At 36.4% G+C, this 16,582-nt stretch overlaps 1 protein-coding gene across 7 annotated transcripts in view; it reads left to right on the forward strand.

The window, feature by feature from the left end:
* The window catches only part of LOC125690178 (SLX4 interacting protein), a 72,842-nt gene that overhangs the window by 32,312 nt on the left and 23,948 nt on the right, over positions 1-16,582 (forward strand). For 3 of the 7 annotated variants that reach the window (XM_048938302.1, XM_048938303.1, XM_048938309.1), the window contains 2 exons: positions 3,280-3,369; positions 6,828-6,951. In XM_048938302.1, coding sequence (XP_048794259.1) covers positions 3,280-3,369; positions 6,828-6,951 — 214 coding nt within the window. Of the gene's footprint in view, positions 1-235; positions 413-1,919; positions 1,941-3,279; positions 3,370-6,827; positions 6,952-16,582 lie in introns of those variants that run through there. The other 4 variants (XM_048938307.1, XM_048938308.1, XM_048938306.1 and 1 more) reach the window with 3 other exon arrangements.

Below are 16,582 nucleotides of genomic sequence, written 5' to 3' on the forward strand. Positions count from 1 at the left end.
GTTTACAAGGACTGTTTTAAGGCTGTTTGAAGCAATGCCATTTCAACAAGGGAGAGTACCATATAGGGGCTGCCTTATTGAGAAGATGAGCGTGGCAGTATTTTTTCAGGTTTATCTACTGGTGATCTATCTAATATTGGATTATCCTGGGCCGAGGTTATAGCAGGTTATGAGAAGGTTATTTTCCTTGATTGAGTTACCGCTTTGCACTGGTATTCATTCAGTTTATGTGCTGGTTTATCTTTTCAATTTGCAGAACCTATGAAGTGTTTGATGTGTTTTTATGAACAGTTTGATTCCAGAAAATATGGTCTGAATCAGATGCATTACTGTATAACAATATACTGACAACATTCTGAGAGGATTTACAACCTTACGCTTAACAAAGCTTGAATGTTGTGATAGTGCTATGGTGAGTACAGTAACCTGAGAAAATGAGATTTTTGAGTTTTAGAATTATGGAAGATAACAAACTGGCACATCTGATTTTGTGTTTAATTGTACATTACTTTTTAGAATTGTATAATAATAAAAAGTAAAATTTTGTTGTGATTATTGACCTGTTTCCCATCAAATTAGGGTGTCAGGTCCAAGTTTTGACAATTGCATCTCAAATTTATTTTCCGTACAAATCTTGAGATAGGCTGAAAAAGAAAAGAAAACAGTTGTTTTATTTGCCTCTCAGTGACAAGTTGCTTCTTGCAGCCCTAATGACTGAAGGCACTGCATTTTCTCCAAAATATAAACTAGTATTTTAATGGAATTACATGTCTTTGGAGCACAAAGAAAAATAACTTAGAAACCTTTTTAAGAGCATCCTATCTATTAACATAAACACTGCATATCTTCCTCTTACCTCCATTTCCTACAATTATTTATATTGGAGTTCAGACTTTAAAGGGAACTCTTCCTTTGCTGCTGGGGCAAAGTTGTATTTAGCTTTTTGGTGCAAATACTGTATGTAAATCTGTACCACGTGAAGGAATATGAAGTATAAACATAGGTGTAGGGATTAAGCACAGTGTGCCCTGGAATCATGCTCAGGAGCTGCTGTTTGTGTCACATTCAGAGCTTGGGAAAAATAGGAGTTTACAGTACCACCAAAAGATCTGTGCTATTTTCCTTTAATCCTATTTGTCCTGGGCAGTTCTGCTTCCTTGTGTCCTGTTCTGAAGCGTGTCTGTAGTTGAGTGGTGAGGCTGTGGGGATTTTGGTGTTGAAATTGTTCTGGATAAGATGTCCACAAGCAGAGTGCTCCAAAATGCCAAGGGCCAGGAATCTTCCATTAGGAAAGCTCATCTATTACAAGGATTTACACACTATTCATATATATTTGTTTTTCTTTGAAGTATTACGAATGTTTAGTCTATTAGTGATGTTTTAAAATAACTTGGGACTGCTTCAGCATCTTGTTTCAAATATGGTTATTTTATGTTTTCGAATTGTCTTAGGATTGATAAATGAGACAAATATTGTTATTTGAAAGAAAATAATTACAAATGCTATCTCATTGAAAACATGTCTATGCTTTGCATGTGTGCATATGTCTCTGTATCTATGTATATCTGTATCTATTTACATAAACAAAGGTTCTGCAGCGAGTACCAAATAGTGCAAGTTAGCACCCAGCTCTAGGTAATTGGAATTTTCTTGACATATCAAGCTCTTGTTTGTTGTTGTGACATACTATGAATAACTTACAACCTCTCTGTACCTATAATATGCAGTGTCTGCTATAGCTTTGATGATCAGTAGTCAACTCAAAAGTTTTTTAGAGCTGACTAATGATTCACCAGAGATTTCTGAGAGAGATTTTGCTGTCGTTGTAGAGCTGGAAGAGGTTTGCTATTGCAGCCATATGGCAGTTCTTGGTTCTCTGGAGAAGAGAATCCTTTTGATAAACAGATCAAAGTGTTCTGTTCTTTCAGTGAATGATGCCTGTAAGTAACGTAGAACTAATTTCACGCTGCCTGCCTCATTTGCTGAAGTCTTGCATTCTGCTTTCAATATGATATTGCTCATGCATTATATTTTAAATATAGTTAAATCATTATTTAAATAGTTCTGTTCCTGGGTAATTAGGCAATCCCACAAGTATCTAATTTACCAAATGTGCTATCATGATTAGTAAAATCAGTGTATAAATGTGGTTGCTTGTTGTACTAGCCATGCAGGTAAGGAGACTCTCAAAGACTCTTTTTTTGCTATACCACAAGCCTAAAACTTATACTTCTGGACTATAGGTGATAAACAACTGTAGACCAAAAATACATACCACATTATTCCTAGAAATAGTTGCATTTGCTCTGGGAATTCTGATGGGGGGTATGCAGATGTTTGGCAGTGAAGGGCAAATATAGTGAGAAACTCAGAACAGAAAGTGTGTGCTGCAGCATCACCCTGAAAGGAAAGAGATCTCAGTCTGGGCTGTATGTACAGCTTTAAGGCTTGTCTGATAGCAGGATGCTCTTTCTTTCTATTCCATCAGGCATTCCAGATGTGTAGTTGCCATGACCGCACATGCCTAGTCTCACAGAATGAGTTTATTGTGACATAGATGTGATGCAAAGAGCCAAAAAAGAGAGGAGAAGGTTTTACCTTACAAGATATTCCATTAAAGGAAATATGAATGAGATTTGGTGCTGAGTCTCAGCAGAAAAGGGAAAATTTAGGGTTATGACGCACCACACTTCTACATATGGCATGAGGCATTATTCTCTCTGTAGAGGTGATACAGCTCACAGCGGAACTAAGGAGATGTGTATGTGACCCTTTGGGATGGAGCCTGCATCATCCTAGAAGTGTCTTGTAAGAGTAATAGTCTTATAATCACTGAACTATTAAAAGTATTGGCTGAATGACAGATGTGAATGAGCATGAGGTAATTACCACAATTCTTCAAACTTTACTGTTCCTTTTATTTTTGCTTTTGGGAGTTTGGTGAAAGAACAGCTTATTTTTCACAGGGTAATTTGCCTGAATTTCCATTTTCAAGAGGTATAGATGGAAGAAAGTTCAGAGTGCTTGGTGCTTGCTGTTACAGTTTAAAGCTTTCTGTTAGCTACCTGAAGTGTGTTGGCACTCTGATTTCTCATTAAGTTCGCTGATAAATATCAATTTGCAATTCCATACTCTGTAGTCCGCCACAAACTTCTGCACTTTGCTTGTTGCATCTCTGACTCCCATGCGTATGTGTACTTGATTCTTTACTTCCTCGTCTCTCGACAGCTACAACTGAACCTTTTTTATTTCTTTTTAATTTGTGTTTCTTTTTTTCAGTGTGGGAACTTTGCTGTTTTGGTAGATGTTCATATTTTGCCCGAAGGCTCCAATAAAGACACCAGCTGGTTTTCAGATCAGGAGAAGGAGGTACAACAAATAACAGTTCTACTTCAAAAGCCTGTGGTCACAGGGAAATGTTGGATAGCCTTGAACTGTTCTGTGTTTTTCAGTGTTAGGATGAGAGCGCTGCTGGTTGTGCCTAACTGAATGGTTGCTGTGGGGCCCCTAAGTGAACTACACGTGCTTTTTGGGTCACTAATGGCCACTTTCTATTTCCCTTTTAATTTTTAAGCTCTGCATGTGTATGCATGTGGTTTTGATTCTTCCGACTTTGGTTTTAAACGCATCTCTCTGACGGTATCTTTGTCTTTTGTAAACTGTCCTGAGTTATGAATAATGGATTGTGACAGGTATCACTTTTGTAGAGCTTGTTGGTGAAAAGCCTGTTAACTGTTTTATCACATTTAGGAAAGTGTGAATAGTATTTAGTTTAGAGAGCGAGTGCAAGAAAATATAATGTATATGCATGATATGCAAGGTAATGTATAACAGAACTACTGTATCTCAGTAAGGGAGATTATTAAACTTGATTTTGAAATGTATCATTTAATATCCTAACAGCAGATGAAATCTTGGAAATTCAGAGCCTCAGCAACCAGTAAAATTACAAATGTAACTTTCATCAGATTCTGTGATTTCTGTAAGAATCTCATGATGAGTTACTGGCCGGAGTTTTCCCCTATTTCATTCTGCATGGGAACTTGAGAAGCTCCCTGCTGAAAATGAATGCAAGACATGTTTGAGATGCCTGTGGACTTTCCCGCAAGTCTCTGTTACGGTAATTTTCAGCGGATAACTTTCCTAATAGTGGCATAATTAACTTGTCACTGCAGAGCATCCCCGTATGGTCACAGCCATGTTTAAAGAAAAAGGAAAAAAAAACCCAAAACCTTCCAAATTAGTGGTCAGAGGGAGTGAAGGCAGAATATTTATCAGGTTCACCCAATTTGTGCTTTAAGAATCAGACAAAGGAGAAAATACGGGAAGTCTTTTAGATGACTTTTTTCCTCAAGTAAATGAATACTCCTTACCGCTTCTATTTATAATTGGCACTATCTTGGTTATAAGTTTTAAGTGCTTTCAAAATGTATTCTGTATCATTGCCAAAACAAAAGATGGGAATTTCAGGAAATTAGATCATGAGTGATTTAATAAAGAGGCATGACGGGGCAGCATTCAGTGCGTTGCTGTGACCGTGTGTTTTGAGAGAAGTACAAAGGGTGCATATTTTCAACAACCAAGAAGCGTGATTCCAATAGCTTTACAATTTGCTTCCTGAAAGCCCTACACAGAGCCTTTGTTGTACCGGAGAAAAAAGGTCAAATTATGCCTGTGGGTTTTTTTATGGTTTGTTGTTTTTTTTTAAATTTTCACTGCAACAAGTTTTTCACATCTCCAGAATTCATCACCTGAACAGTGGTGCAACCTTTGTTTGTTTGCCTGTCTGAGAAACTGTGGGGAAAAGCAGATGCCTTTCAGGCACCCTGTAACAAAAGCATGATTTGTGCTGATCCTCCCTTCCCCTGGCAGAAGTGGCTGCTGTCTGTGGGATGCAGAGCCCTGCAGAGGGATAAGGTGGGGGCAGGCGCGGTACTGCCGCAGAGAGGGAATGGCGTGCTCTGCTGGCCGTGCGATTCAGGGTGGAGAGAAGAGTGCAGGCTGTGTGAGGCAGGCTGGGAGCTGTATACAAGCCCGTTAGTGTGGGGATGGCGTTAGAAAAAGCCGTGCATGTTGTCTGGCTGGGCACTTTACTGAGCACAGTCTCTGCGTGCTGCTGTGTGGTGTATAAGGGTCATTTTGGACTGACGTGCAAATCACTAATTTGATGCTTTTCAGGAACTTTTCTCTTTCTGTCCTACCCTTTCTAGTTTTCCGGCCCTCTGTGTCCTCTTTCTTTTCCCCTAGAATAACAAATCAAAGTTTAGCCTTGTACTTGACAAGAGAACTATTTCTTTTTTAGACTGATTTCTCCTCATGTCCTTGCTGTAAAATCTCCACTTTGCATACAGAAAGGTCTGAGTTATCAGTTCTGTTCAGTGGAGGCCTAGAAATAAGAGAAAATTATCTTGAAAACTGCTCATTTATACTTTCTTAAATCCAGACCTGTTTATTTCTTTATGGAGAACCAATAAATATAATTTCCCTAGGCATAACAACGGAATTAAATATTTTCCATGTAAATGAAAGAAATGCATGCTGATCTTTTTGTTGTGGAAGGAACCACATGCAAACTCCTTCCTCTGCTTTCTAGACTTTTCATTCTAACCCGAATGCACAGTCCTGTTGAAGGAATGTGTAATGAGATCACTTTAATGAGTAAAACAGAGGAATAGGCAGATACTGTATTTTACAACTATATTTTTCAAGCATAATGGAAAGTATATTTCTAGCTGTAAGGAGAAAATACTATTTGTGGTTGACCTATATGTGTGTACTGCTCTCACTTAGAGCAATATGTTAAAAATGTTTCTCTGCATACTTGGTAGATAAATCCAAAGTAAATTTTCAGCCAAGGTATTTTATGTTTGGTGTTACTAATATAATTTTGTCTGATGTCCAAAAACTATAAAAAAGGTAAAACGATGTATTTGTGTGCTGCAAAGTGTCATTTCTATGAGCACAAAGTTAGACATAGTGGAAAATAAAAATTCTGAAGTAAAAGGCACAAATGTGTGTGTGCCCTAATCTGAAAACTTGATCTAATATTTGTGATAAATATTTTGCTTTTATATCAAAGTGTTTCTTTTTCTGTGGTTATTCTGGATGAAAGGTTTGTTCTTCTTTCAGTTGTCTGTATTTCGTTGTTGTGTTGTGCTTTGAAGGAAGTATGAAAAATATGAATGGATAAATTTAGGAGGAGTAAAATCAAATGAACTGGAGGAATTAGGTTACTGTGACCAAGTTAGTTCTATGTCCTTCCTTCCCAAATTACACTGAATTGAACCAAAATATCTGCTGTGGTTTATACTTGCAGTGCTGATGATTCCTGGCAATATCTTCACTAATATTTTGCTTAAGTTTCTGGTGTTATGATACTTATAATGTGTATTTTTTTATACTTTGCGTACAAAATAATTTAATTTTCTTTTAAAAACAATGCTGTTTAATGTCATAATGTATTTCTATTACTAAGAACTTCAGCGATTTTCTATAAATAAATTGCACCATGCATTGTGACCTATCTGAATCATAGTTTTTACTCTCTTATTCTTCAAAACTGTAGAAGAAATTATTAAAATATGTTTAAAAAAAATAGAAAAGCTGTTAGGATTTCTTTTCCTTGTTCTAATGTATTTCTTAAGCATTATGCTTCTCAGCTCTGTGTAACACCACAGCACCTGATTGCAGACAGTATTTTTTTATTCTCACCTCTGTGTAATCAGTACCTGATTGCAGTACCAGATTATTGTCGGAGATTTTGTACCTTTGTGCATTTGTTGTGCATGCAGTGCTTAGCTCTGAAGAGGGAAATGTTGACATTTCAGGAGGTCTGCATGTACCTAGAAGAGGTGGTCGTTTCACGGATCAAACGCTACTTGGAAGCACCTAAAAAGCGTGGTCAATGGAAGTCAGTGGAACATGCATCGTCAGCTCCTCTGTTCATTACAGGTAAAATCAGTTATTTAATCTGTAAAACAATAAAACAAGGTAAAATATGGTGGAAACTGCTGTTCTTTACTTTTTCATGAGAAACTTGCCATCATGAAATCTAGTAAAGCCAAAATATCTGGAGTTTTGGGGTTTGAAATTACTTTGGCTATGTTTCTGAAAAAAACAGGAATGGGTTTTAATTTTCTGTACATAGTTGAAAAATTGACATCTCACTTGTGCTATTAAATTAATGTGACAGAATATAATTGAGCAGAATAAAAGAATCCACGTTTCTCTAAAAATGATGGAAAACTGTCTTTTTTCTGAAGTCAGGTTTCTATTTGTACATTTTTTTATTCCAGAAATATTTTTCTCCTTCCTCTTGCCATTTATTCATTCTTTAAAAACTGCTGTGTTGTGCTAAGTGACATCTGTTGTTTCACCTGTGTTACTATAGATTTGTAATGGTAATGAAAGGTAATGAAGTCAGTGACCTTGGAAGGCTTTGATGGGATAATTACTGTGCAGAAAAGAATAGTTGCTAGAGCATTTACCCAGCTAGAACAACCGTGTTGGATTTTTATCTGTGTGAGGGTGAAATCAGTAGATGCAATTCCAGTAAACTTTTCTTTAAAATAAAAAATAATGATTACTGTAGTCTTTCTTCAAATGTTAGGACCTAGTGGCTTGCCAGTTTTTCTTCGCTGTTATTCCATTACCTGATCTAGTTAGGTGGGTTTTAAGTAGCTAATAGGCTTATTTGTTTGTCTTACATTTGAAAATCAAGCTATTTTAAAATTGTTCCTAGGAAATGAATAATTTGAGTTTATTACCAGCCTGGAGCATGCTATAAACTTGTTACTATGCTTCTCTACTTCTGAGCGAACAAATAGAATTTTCTTATGCTGAAAGCAGAGGACCACTGCAAAGGGTGTGATGGGAAATTCTGAGATTGGTTGAGATTTTTCTGTATTTTCTTTTATCGAGTGATATTTTTCACTGATTATTTTCTTATATTTCTTGCCTCAGTCAAAGTATGTTTTCAAAACCAATGATTTTGTAAGGTAAAACTATCAGACAAGCTGGTTGTTTTTGCATATGCAGATAGATGCAATAGTTTGAGGGAATTCTTGAGATTTTAAGGTCCTGTAAGTTCTTTCGTATCACAGACTTTTCAGTCAGAACACTGGTATGCTGTTCAACAGCTGTGAACTGATCTGCTTGACTCTTCCCCTTATTCTGTGAAAATGAAGGACCTAAGGTCATCAGTAATATCTTTGATAGTTTTAGATTAAAGAGTATTTAGTTTGGATGAGACAGAATTTCTGTTTCATGAGTTTTCTGCATTTAATCTTGACATCAGTAATTAACACTAGAAAAAAAGGAAGAAAAAAGTATGCGATAAGGAACATTCATGTTGAACTTAATTTCCAAATCTCTCTTCTTCCCTCAGCACACTTTGCTCAGGGCTGTAATTTGTAAGAAAGGAGTGCTTTGTTCAAGAATCAAGTTTATTCAAGTTACACTCAAGTCTATTCTTACCTGAGAAGGAAATAGCAGATATAGTAGGTGGGTGTTCACCGGAGCAGCTGGGACCTACCTCTGAGAGACTGACCCTTCTAGGTGAGCCACAAGGCGAAAACTCTTTCTCAAGTGTTTCACCTTCCTCTCTTTGGTCACAGTTCTGGTGGAGTGTTGGTGAAGTACAAAGATTTGTAATGTTCTCAAACAGACGAAGCGCAAGATAGCTGAATAGCTGGCCAGTGCTCGCCTGACAGTATTTGAAGTATACAGAGAAATGTGTAAGCTTTCATCTGTGGCTAACTGCATTGGCATTCTTCAGCTACTGCTGGTAAAATATTTAAGCTTGCAGTTACTGTTGCATTTGGAGGTTATTGGAAGTTTTTGAGTTCTTCAAACTGGATGTGGTTTCTTTTTCTCAAAGTTATGCAAGTCTGTGTCTGGAGTTTTGCTGCTGTAAAATCACCACTCTTGCTGGTCAGAGTGTGTCTGTGGAGAACAAGAAGATGTTTATTAATTGGTTGTTTGCTCAGCACTCCTCTCTTGTTTGGACTTGCATCTTTTGGGGTTAATTTCTGTTAGTTTGTATTCAAAAGTTAATAGAATCAGAATTATTAGTTCTGGTTAGCAAGCTTTTAGATGACCTTTAATATCAAAGTGGCCGTATGGGAATTTTCATCAGAAATAGAAACCAAGTTACTTTATTTTGGATAGCAGATCCAGTTCTGCTTTCTAGATCTATAGAGCAGACTGGCTACCATTACTATTTTGAAGGGAATTTCTTCAGCTGTCAGAATTTCTTTTAAACATTGACATGCTATTATGTTTAGTGTTAGTATTAGTTACTGCCACCTTTCAATTTAGTGGCACAAAATGTAAATATCCATTTGTGTAACTTGTAAATTTACGTTTCTTTTTCAAGTTACACCCACACAGCAGTGTGTGGTGGGTCGCATACCATCTCATTAGGAAATCTGTGGGTGTTACACATAGGAGAAGAAAGAAAGAAAGAATGGAAAAATGAGAGAAAGTAGCCAAGACAAGCAAGTTCTTCCTATTCTTCCTTCTGTCTGAACAATTTCCCCACCCCTCCCAAATGGCCAGTAAGAACAATATGCCAAAGTAAGCTTTAATTTATTCTTTGGACATAGGCTTTGGTATAAACTTTCCATTTCCTGTGTTTAATTAATGTCTGAAAGTGTTTAATTTTGCTTTGTTTTATCTTTTTTAAAGAAATGTAAAATGAGGTAGATTTTAAAAGATTTGATTTTGCCTGTGTCCAATCTGCATGGCCAAAATCATGTAGGAAGAGCATTAACAACATATGGTTTGCTTGCAGTACTTGAAGTTCAGTGAATTTAAGCCAACCAACAATAATAATTGTAATAATAACAATAAACATGCATTAGCAAATTTAACTCATTCAAAAAAACCAAACTGTACTTACCTGTTTTACTTTATGTTGTATGAGCTTTAAAGTTAGAACTATTCTTCGTGTGTGTATTTAAAAAAAAATATATAAAATATATACAAATATGTTTCTGCCATATGTTTTCAGTTTGCACCACTTGTGCTGCTCAGTAACTTATAGTTGTTTTTAGCGATGGTATTGAGCATCTTTAGTCTTAGTGTCATAATATTCATCCAAATACAGAAAGGCTGTAGGCCTAAATAGGCTAAAAGCAAAGCCTGGCTTTTCACCTTCTCAGAAACTGACTGTTTCTGATGAAGAGTAATAAAAACTAAGTGACTAGAGGCTGTAAAGAGGATCATATAGAGATGCTGTATACAGGAGCTTGACAAAGGGAGGACTGTGGAAAACTAAGGAAGAAGCCAAAGTTCACATGGGCGTAGAGGAAAGAAAAAGGAGAACGTGTAAAGAAAATGTGGCCACCTTAGAAATGGGAGGAAAGAAGAAAGGAAGAAGGTATCTTGTAAACAGACCTCCTCCTTCCCTCTCTTGAATGCGGAGAAAGTTCAATATGTTTATCCTACAAATCATTTTCAGATCTTTTTCATTCCTTCCCTAGCATCCTTGTTATTTGTCTTGGCTTGATGGTGGAACGTTTCTGCTCTGATTTCAGATCTTTGTATTGTACTGTGTTTCCTCCTGTGGAAATAATTAATCATACGGCACAGATAGTTCACAGCCTGATTTTATCTGCATTCTCCGGAATAGAGTATTTTTAAAAAATATTTTGAACCTTGCTTCCTTAGAAAAGTTGAGCTAATTGCGATCATATTTTCTGTCTGTTCTGTTTTGCCGTTCCATCTTTTCCCTCTGATTGCTTTTCCTAAATTGGCTGAACTTTATGACAGGTAGAAATTTCAGGGGATATGTTTGCCAGCACTTAACTTCAGATAAGCTTACTGAAATGAGGAAGAGGAAGAAGTGCGAGTCCTTTGAGTAGTTAGGCCTTACAAAGACCCAGTGTCAAAGTTCACATCTTATTAAATATTTAAAAAAAAAACAACTGAGATTCTATAAGAAAATACATTTCATTTGTTCTGTTTCTCATGAAACTTTTTCCTTTTTTTTTCTCCTATAAACACGAAATAGTCTGTGTTCACTATTTCTGTAGTATTTGAAGTGCGTAAAGTATGCATAGGCTAAGTTCCCTGTTAGAATTCTGTGGCAGCAAAAGTGATTTAAAATATTCCCACTTGTCTAGCTTTAAACTCTTATTTCTCTGTGGTGAAATAGTGTTAAGTTTGATCTTAACAAGAATTGTTTCATCTGTCTTCCTTAAAGAGCAACTCCACAAATTATTTCTCATCTCCTTTTTTTCTTTTTCCCCCAATCTGAGAACAAGTGGGCATTCAATGAAGTTATAGGAAGTCAAATTGGTTAGCAGAGCTGTGGAATTCTTTGTTAATGAGGGTGATAGATGTGTTCACTTCTTTGGGCAAGAACCCAGGAAGGATATGGGTTTCATGGAAGGCTGGGAGAGGACTGGGGGGAAATAATTGCATACAGTTTGCTCTTGTGTTTTATCTTCCCTTCTGTGCTTTTCTAGTGACATTAAATGCAAGACATATGAACCTTTGATCTTATTCAGTATGGCCTTTCTTATCATCATAAGGAAAAAGCCTGCACCGTAAATGTTATTATGTCGGGGAGAGGTTGATGTATTTCAAAGATTGTCAGAGGAAATTCTAGGCTTTCTAGATTGAAGGATCTGTGTTTGTCTTTTTCCTGATATTAAACTGTTCCTCACAGGATTTGGTAATTGCTATCTTTGTCTTGGGATACTTGCAGATGTAGCACCAGATCTGTTGAATGCTTTCTCCTTATTTTATTCTGCTCTAGGTGCATCCCCCATGTGAAATTAGTTATAATCCTGGGTAGGAAATGAAATACTGTTGTATTTATTTTAGAGATACCCTATAATTAAATGTTTTATATAGATACTGTTGAAAAGAAATATACCATTTGCTTAAAATAATAGGAGAGTTGTGTAGTTTGCTGTATGTCCTCAGTTTAGAAAACAGGCTTTACTTCTGATGTTTAATTAATATCTATTTAATTCATTGATCATTTATTTATTTATTTATTTATTGCTCGCTTCCATTCTGTTTCTATCTTTTGGTTCTATATGTTTTTTTTTAATTCATTTTATGAAGAGAAAAAAAAAAAAGGAAATTACTGCAGTATATGCATGTGAGCAAAGTGTGGGGGTGCATGGACAAACATTATATTTAAGTAAGCTAAAAAGGTTTACTGTAGCATCCAATTAGAACTGCATAGTAATCTTGCTGTTAGTACCTCGGTTTATGCAAAGGCACATACATTTATGCAAATTAAAAATGTATTTTTTGTTGTTTTCACTGTGTAGTTATGAAAGGAGTAAGTAGTCATTAACCTTTATTTACAAAGTGGAATTATGTCTTCTCTTTCAATGTATCGACACTGGCTAGGAGCTGATAGTCAATTCGCCCATCCAAAACATGCACTATATGATTAATTGTATCTAATTATATCTAACTTTGCAAATCTAGTGGTTTAAAGTCTGTTCATAAGTCATAGAAGTGGGTGGGTGGTTGTCACTTCATCTGGTACATTTTAAAATACATCTTAGGATGATGTGAATCCGGAAGAGCTTGTTTATCTGTATCAGTTAAAACTGGAATTCAGAATGCAAGCTTATAGATCTTGCAAATTAAGCAAGATTAACCTGACTTTTAATTTCTGCTTTACATGATTGATACTCACTTGAAAATATCAAAATGAATCTCATTTTGACAGGGGCATTGTATTACGACTTTTTGTAGTATAACTTAGCACCTACCTGTTTTGGAATCCGCACGGAGGGATTTTGAAAATAGTTCCCTAAGCACTGGCTATTTCTTACATCACTAACAGATTCTTCTTTGCACATCTGTTCATCTTGGAGGTACTTTTTTGTGTGCACTGTACAGTTTTTAAAGCTTCCACCTTCACCTGGAAGCAGGAATCCAGAGGTTAGGATATCAGTGTTATCTTCTTTAGACCTGCTTGAACATGAGGAATAGTGGGAATGGAAGTGCTTGCTGTTCCAAGAGGATTTTTCTGAGGAATAAATTTGACTTTTTGTGCTTCCATCCATAATGAACACGGCAAACCAGTTTTCTGCTGGGAACATTTCGTAGATTCCGTGGTCTGCATTCAGTAGATGCTCAAATTCCTTTTGGTAGAGTATCTAAAATATTGTGGAAGAAATGGTCAGTATGAGAGAGCTGATTTTCCTTAGCTGTCTGATTTTTACAATAAGCCTGTGGGATTGCTAAGAGACTGTGCTGCTTGGAATGTTCCACAGATCAAGTACAAATGTCATCATCTTCTAGTGAGGGCATTTTGGCAATAATAAATGCATTCTTCTGAGGCAAAGTGTGTGGAAGCATCTGAATCTTGTGTGGTCATGTATTTGTGTTTGGCTAAATTTTAGTATGGTATGAATATGCCTTAGGATTTTTGTTTTTCCTAGCTCGTATATGTAAGAATGCATTTATAGTGTGTTTGTGTGCAGACTGGGCCTACTTACTGGTTATCTTTACATTCCTGTTGTGGTTCTTTTCTGTGTGCAGCTGTGGTGACCATGTGCTTAAGTTGTCTCAAAGAAACAAAAAAATCCTACAGAACTTCTGAAATTCTCTGTGCTGGTGGGACATGGATTCTCTTGAGGTCATAGGAAATCATAAGTGGTCTCATTAAGCAGTGGTAGCAGTCACTGTGTTTTGCAGGACCGTTTTAGTAGGCACGTGTTTACGACATCAAGATCTTCATTGGCACCTTGGATTTGGGAGTTTCTTGTAGAACTATTAAAAATAAAAGGAATACAACTGTAAAAATACAGATAATGAAATTGGATGTAAAGGGAACTGTTTCTAAGGGGAGAAGAAAGTCTTTAAAAATTAACTTTGATAGCTTCTTCTGTCTTTTTAATTAGGTCACAGTATAGTAAATGAGGTGAGAAAAAAATAACGATTTATTTTTTTTTAACATCAGCAGATTATATCAACATATTTAACATCAACATCAGCAGGATTCCTTTAATTAAAAAAAAAAAAAAAAAAAAAAAGAAAGAAACAGAAGAGACTCTAAATATTTCTAAAGAGAGCAACACTATTTTGGTTACGAAGTAAGCAAGTAAGCAAGGTAGAAAAAGGGTCTAAAACAAAGCCTGAAAGAAATATGATTTCCTTAGAAATATTTGGAAGAATTTACTTAATTGCAACCAGAAGTTTGACCTGGAAGTGTAACGTTTTGACCTTTTAGCTGCCTGGTTTCCTAAATGTGTTGTTTTCTTCCCTCTAAACTGTGAGAAAATCTGTTTTACACATCTTTAACCCTTTCATTCTCTACAAATGTTAGTGAATTCTCCAGACTATTACCAGCAATCTAACAAAACCAGTAACTTAAATTTCATTATCATATAAAGAAGAGAGAAAATTGCAAACGTTTTTGTGGGCTTATTTAGATTTGGAAGTTTTTTCTAAGGCTTTACATAAATTTATGCAGATAGAGATGGAAGGCCATTTCATGGAAAAAAAAACCCAAAAAACTCATGCATACTTTCCTTACGTAAGTCAGAGAAAGCAATTATCTGATTCTGTGTATTAGATTCTACTGAGCCATCACTAGTTGAGATGTTAGCTATATTGCTTATTACATGCTGAATATTTCCACTGATTGAAAATGTTCATGACATGACTGATAGCCCATAATCAAAACTACACCTGCTGAACTTTGCAGAGACTGGATCTTAATTTGTTAAAAATGTATGGAACTAAACTAAAATTTAGTAGTGCAGCAAATAAAGAAGACTTTTACTTGAGAGGGGAAAAAAGATTGAATGCAATACTGAATATGCATTGTAGACATGGTAACAGGATTTGATGAATTCAGTCACCTCAGATGAGATAATCTCATGCAGAGCAAAGTACAGTTATCGCAGCAGAAACATTCCACCTTTAGGTGGTCAGTATATGTATGTGTAGAAAACAAAATGATGTAGATGGCAAAGCTTGCTTTAGAGAAAAAAATAGAAGTCCTCTTCACAGTCTCTTGTATTTCCATAGCACTTGATAAGCTCACAGATTCCATCCTTTTTGATTTTGCTATTGAATATTGAGGAGTGGATGTGTTATTTAGCTTTTTTTCACTTAGTATCTAGTACACTGATGGCAGAGCCCACAAGAAATTCAGCTGTGTAATTCAAATGGTCCCTTATAATACTGTATTCTTGAATAAGCGTAATGGAGCAGCTTGCTGCATACACTTCTGAGATGAGGTGCCAGCTCTTTGCACCTCAGCCAGCACCTGCTTGACTGCTTGAGCCAAGTGGTCAGATGAACACAATCTTTGGCTGTTCATGGGACCTATCAGAGCTTATGAGAGGAAAAAGATGGACACGTTTTGAGGTACATCATTTTAGCAGCTGACTTAATTATGGCCCATTTGCTAGCTGGCATTTTAAAAGAGAAAATACAGAAGACTTCATTGTCAAGGCCTTCCTTCTATTTGCTGCGCTCCAAAATTTCTTCCTGTTCTAATTTGTTGGAAGCCTAAGAAAAGACTGTTGTGTGAAAGTAGCCGTGAACCCCAGTGACAACACTGTGAAATGCATACTGGTTCCAGTCCACAGGCATCTCCTGGAACTTGCTTGCTTTTGAAGTGTCTCCTGGATGTTAGAGTAGAAGAAAAGAGGGATCATGGCCATCAACATCTGCTTCTTGGTTCCATGTTCACTGTTGCTATATATCAAGTTCACCTTTGGAGAAAGTACGTTTTCACATTTCATGCTGTCTTTTTAAAGTTCTGCAGAAGATATCTGTTACTGGCTTTTCTTTCCCACTCATGCCTACACCTGTCTCCAGAGGCAGACTTTTTCACCAAACCCGTGGGTTTTGAACATGTGGATAAATGTATATTGTATCACATGGCTATAAAACCTGTTCCTCATGTTTTTAGTGACCCTTGCCTAAAGACCTTGTTATTATCAGAAGATGAAAGTCTTTTCAGCTAGGAGGTTAAAACCGTTTCCTCTTGGGGAATATGATTTTACAGAATTTACTTCCTATTACCAGAAGGAAAAAAAAATAGAGCCTGCAAACCTGCAGATGATTTGGTTGCCTTTGAGAATCTTTTAGCACTGTAGTATTGGCACCTACAATGATGTTGTGATAATAAGAGGAAGCAGTCATATTAGCTAAATTCTGAAAAGTTCTTTTACACATTCTGGTTGAGTTTTTATTCTAGACTTGACTTTGTTTTGTAGAGATTCCTGCCATTTAAAATATGAATTCCTCCCTTTTAAGAATTTAATGACAAAAATTTTTGTGTAGCGCACAGATATCTTCAAGGAATGAAACAGGCTGAAAAGACATATATTTTTAAAGCTAGTTTGTGCTTTAAAGACCACTCTATGCATTCCCTTGTACCCTGGAAGTTGTATTTGTCGCCATCACAGTGCCTGTTTCATTTTAGCTGAATTCCTCCTTCTACAGCCTTACTTTAATCACTGCTAGGAATTCAGTGACATAAGTACGTGACATCGTGTGATTTGAATGCAACTGTGTCTGGCTAAGTTTGGACAGATGCTCAGCATGATTCTGAATGTACAGCGTAGTTGCACATGTGACATCAGGC

The sequence above is a fragment of the Lagopus muta genome, chromosome 2 (assembly GCF_023343835.1).
Source record: "Lagopus muta isolate bLagMut1 chromosome 2, bLagMut1 primary, whole genome shotgun sequence".
Lineage (NCBI taxonomy): Eukaryota > Metazoa > Chordata > Aves > Galliformes > Phasianidae > Lagopus > Lagopus muta.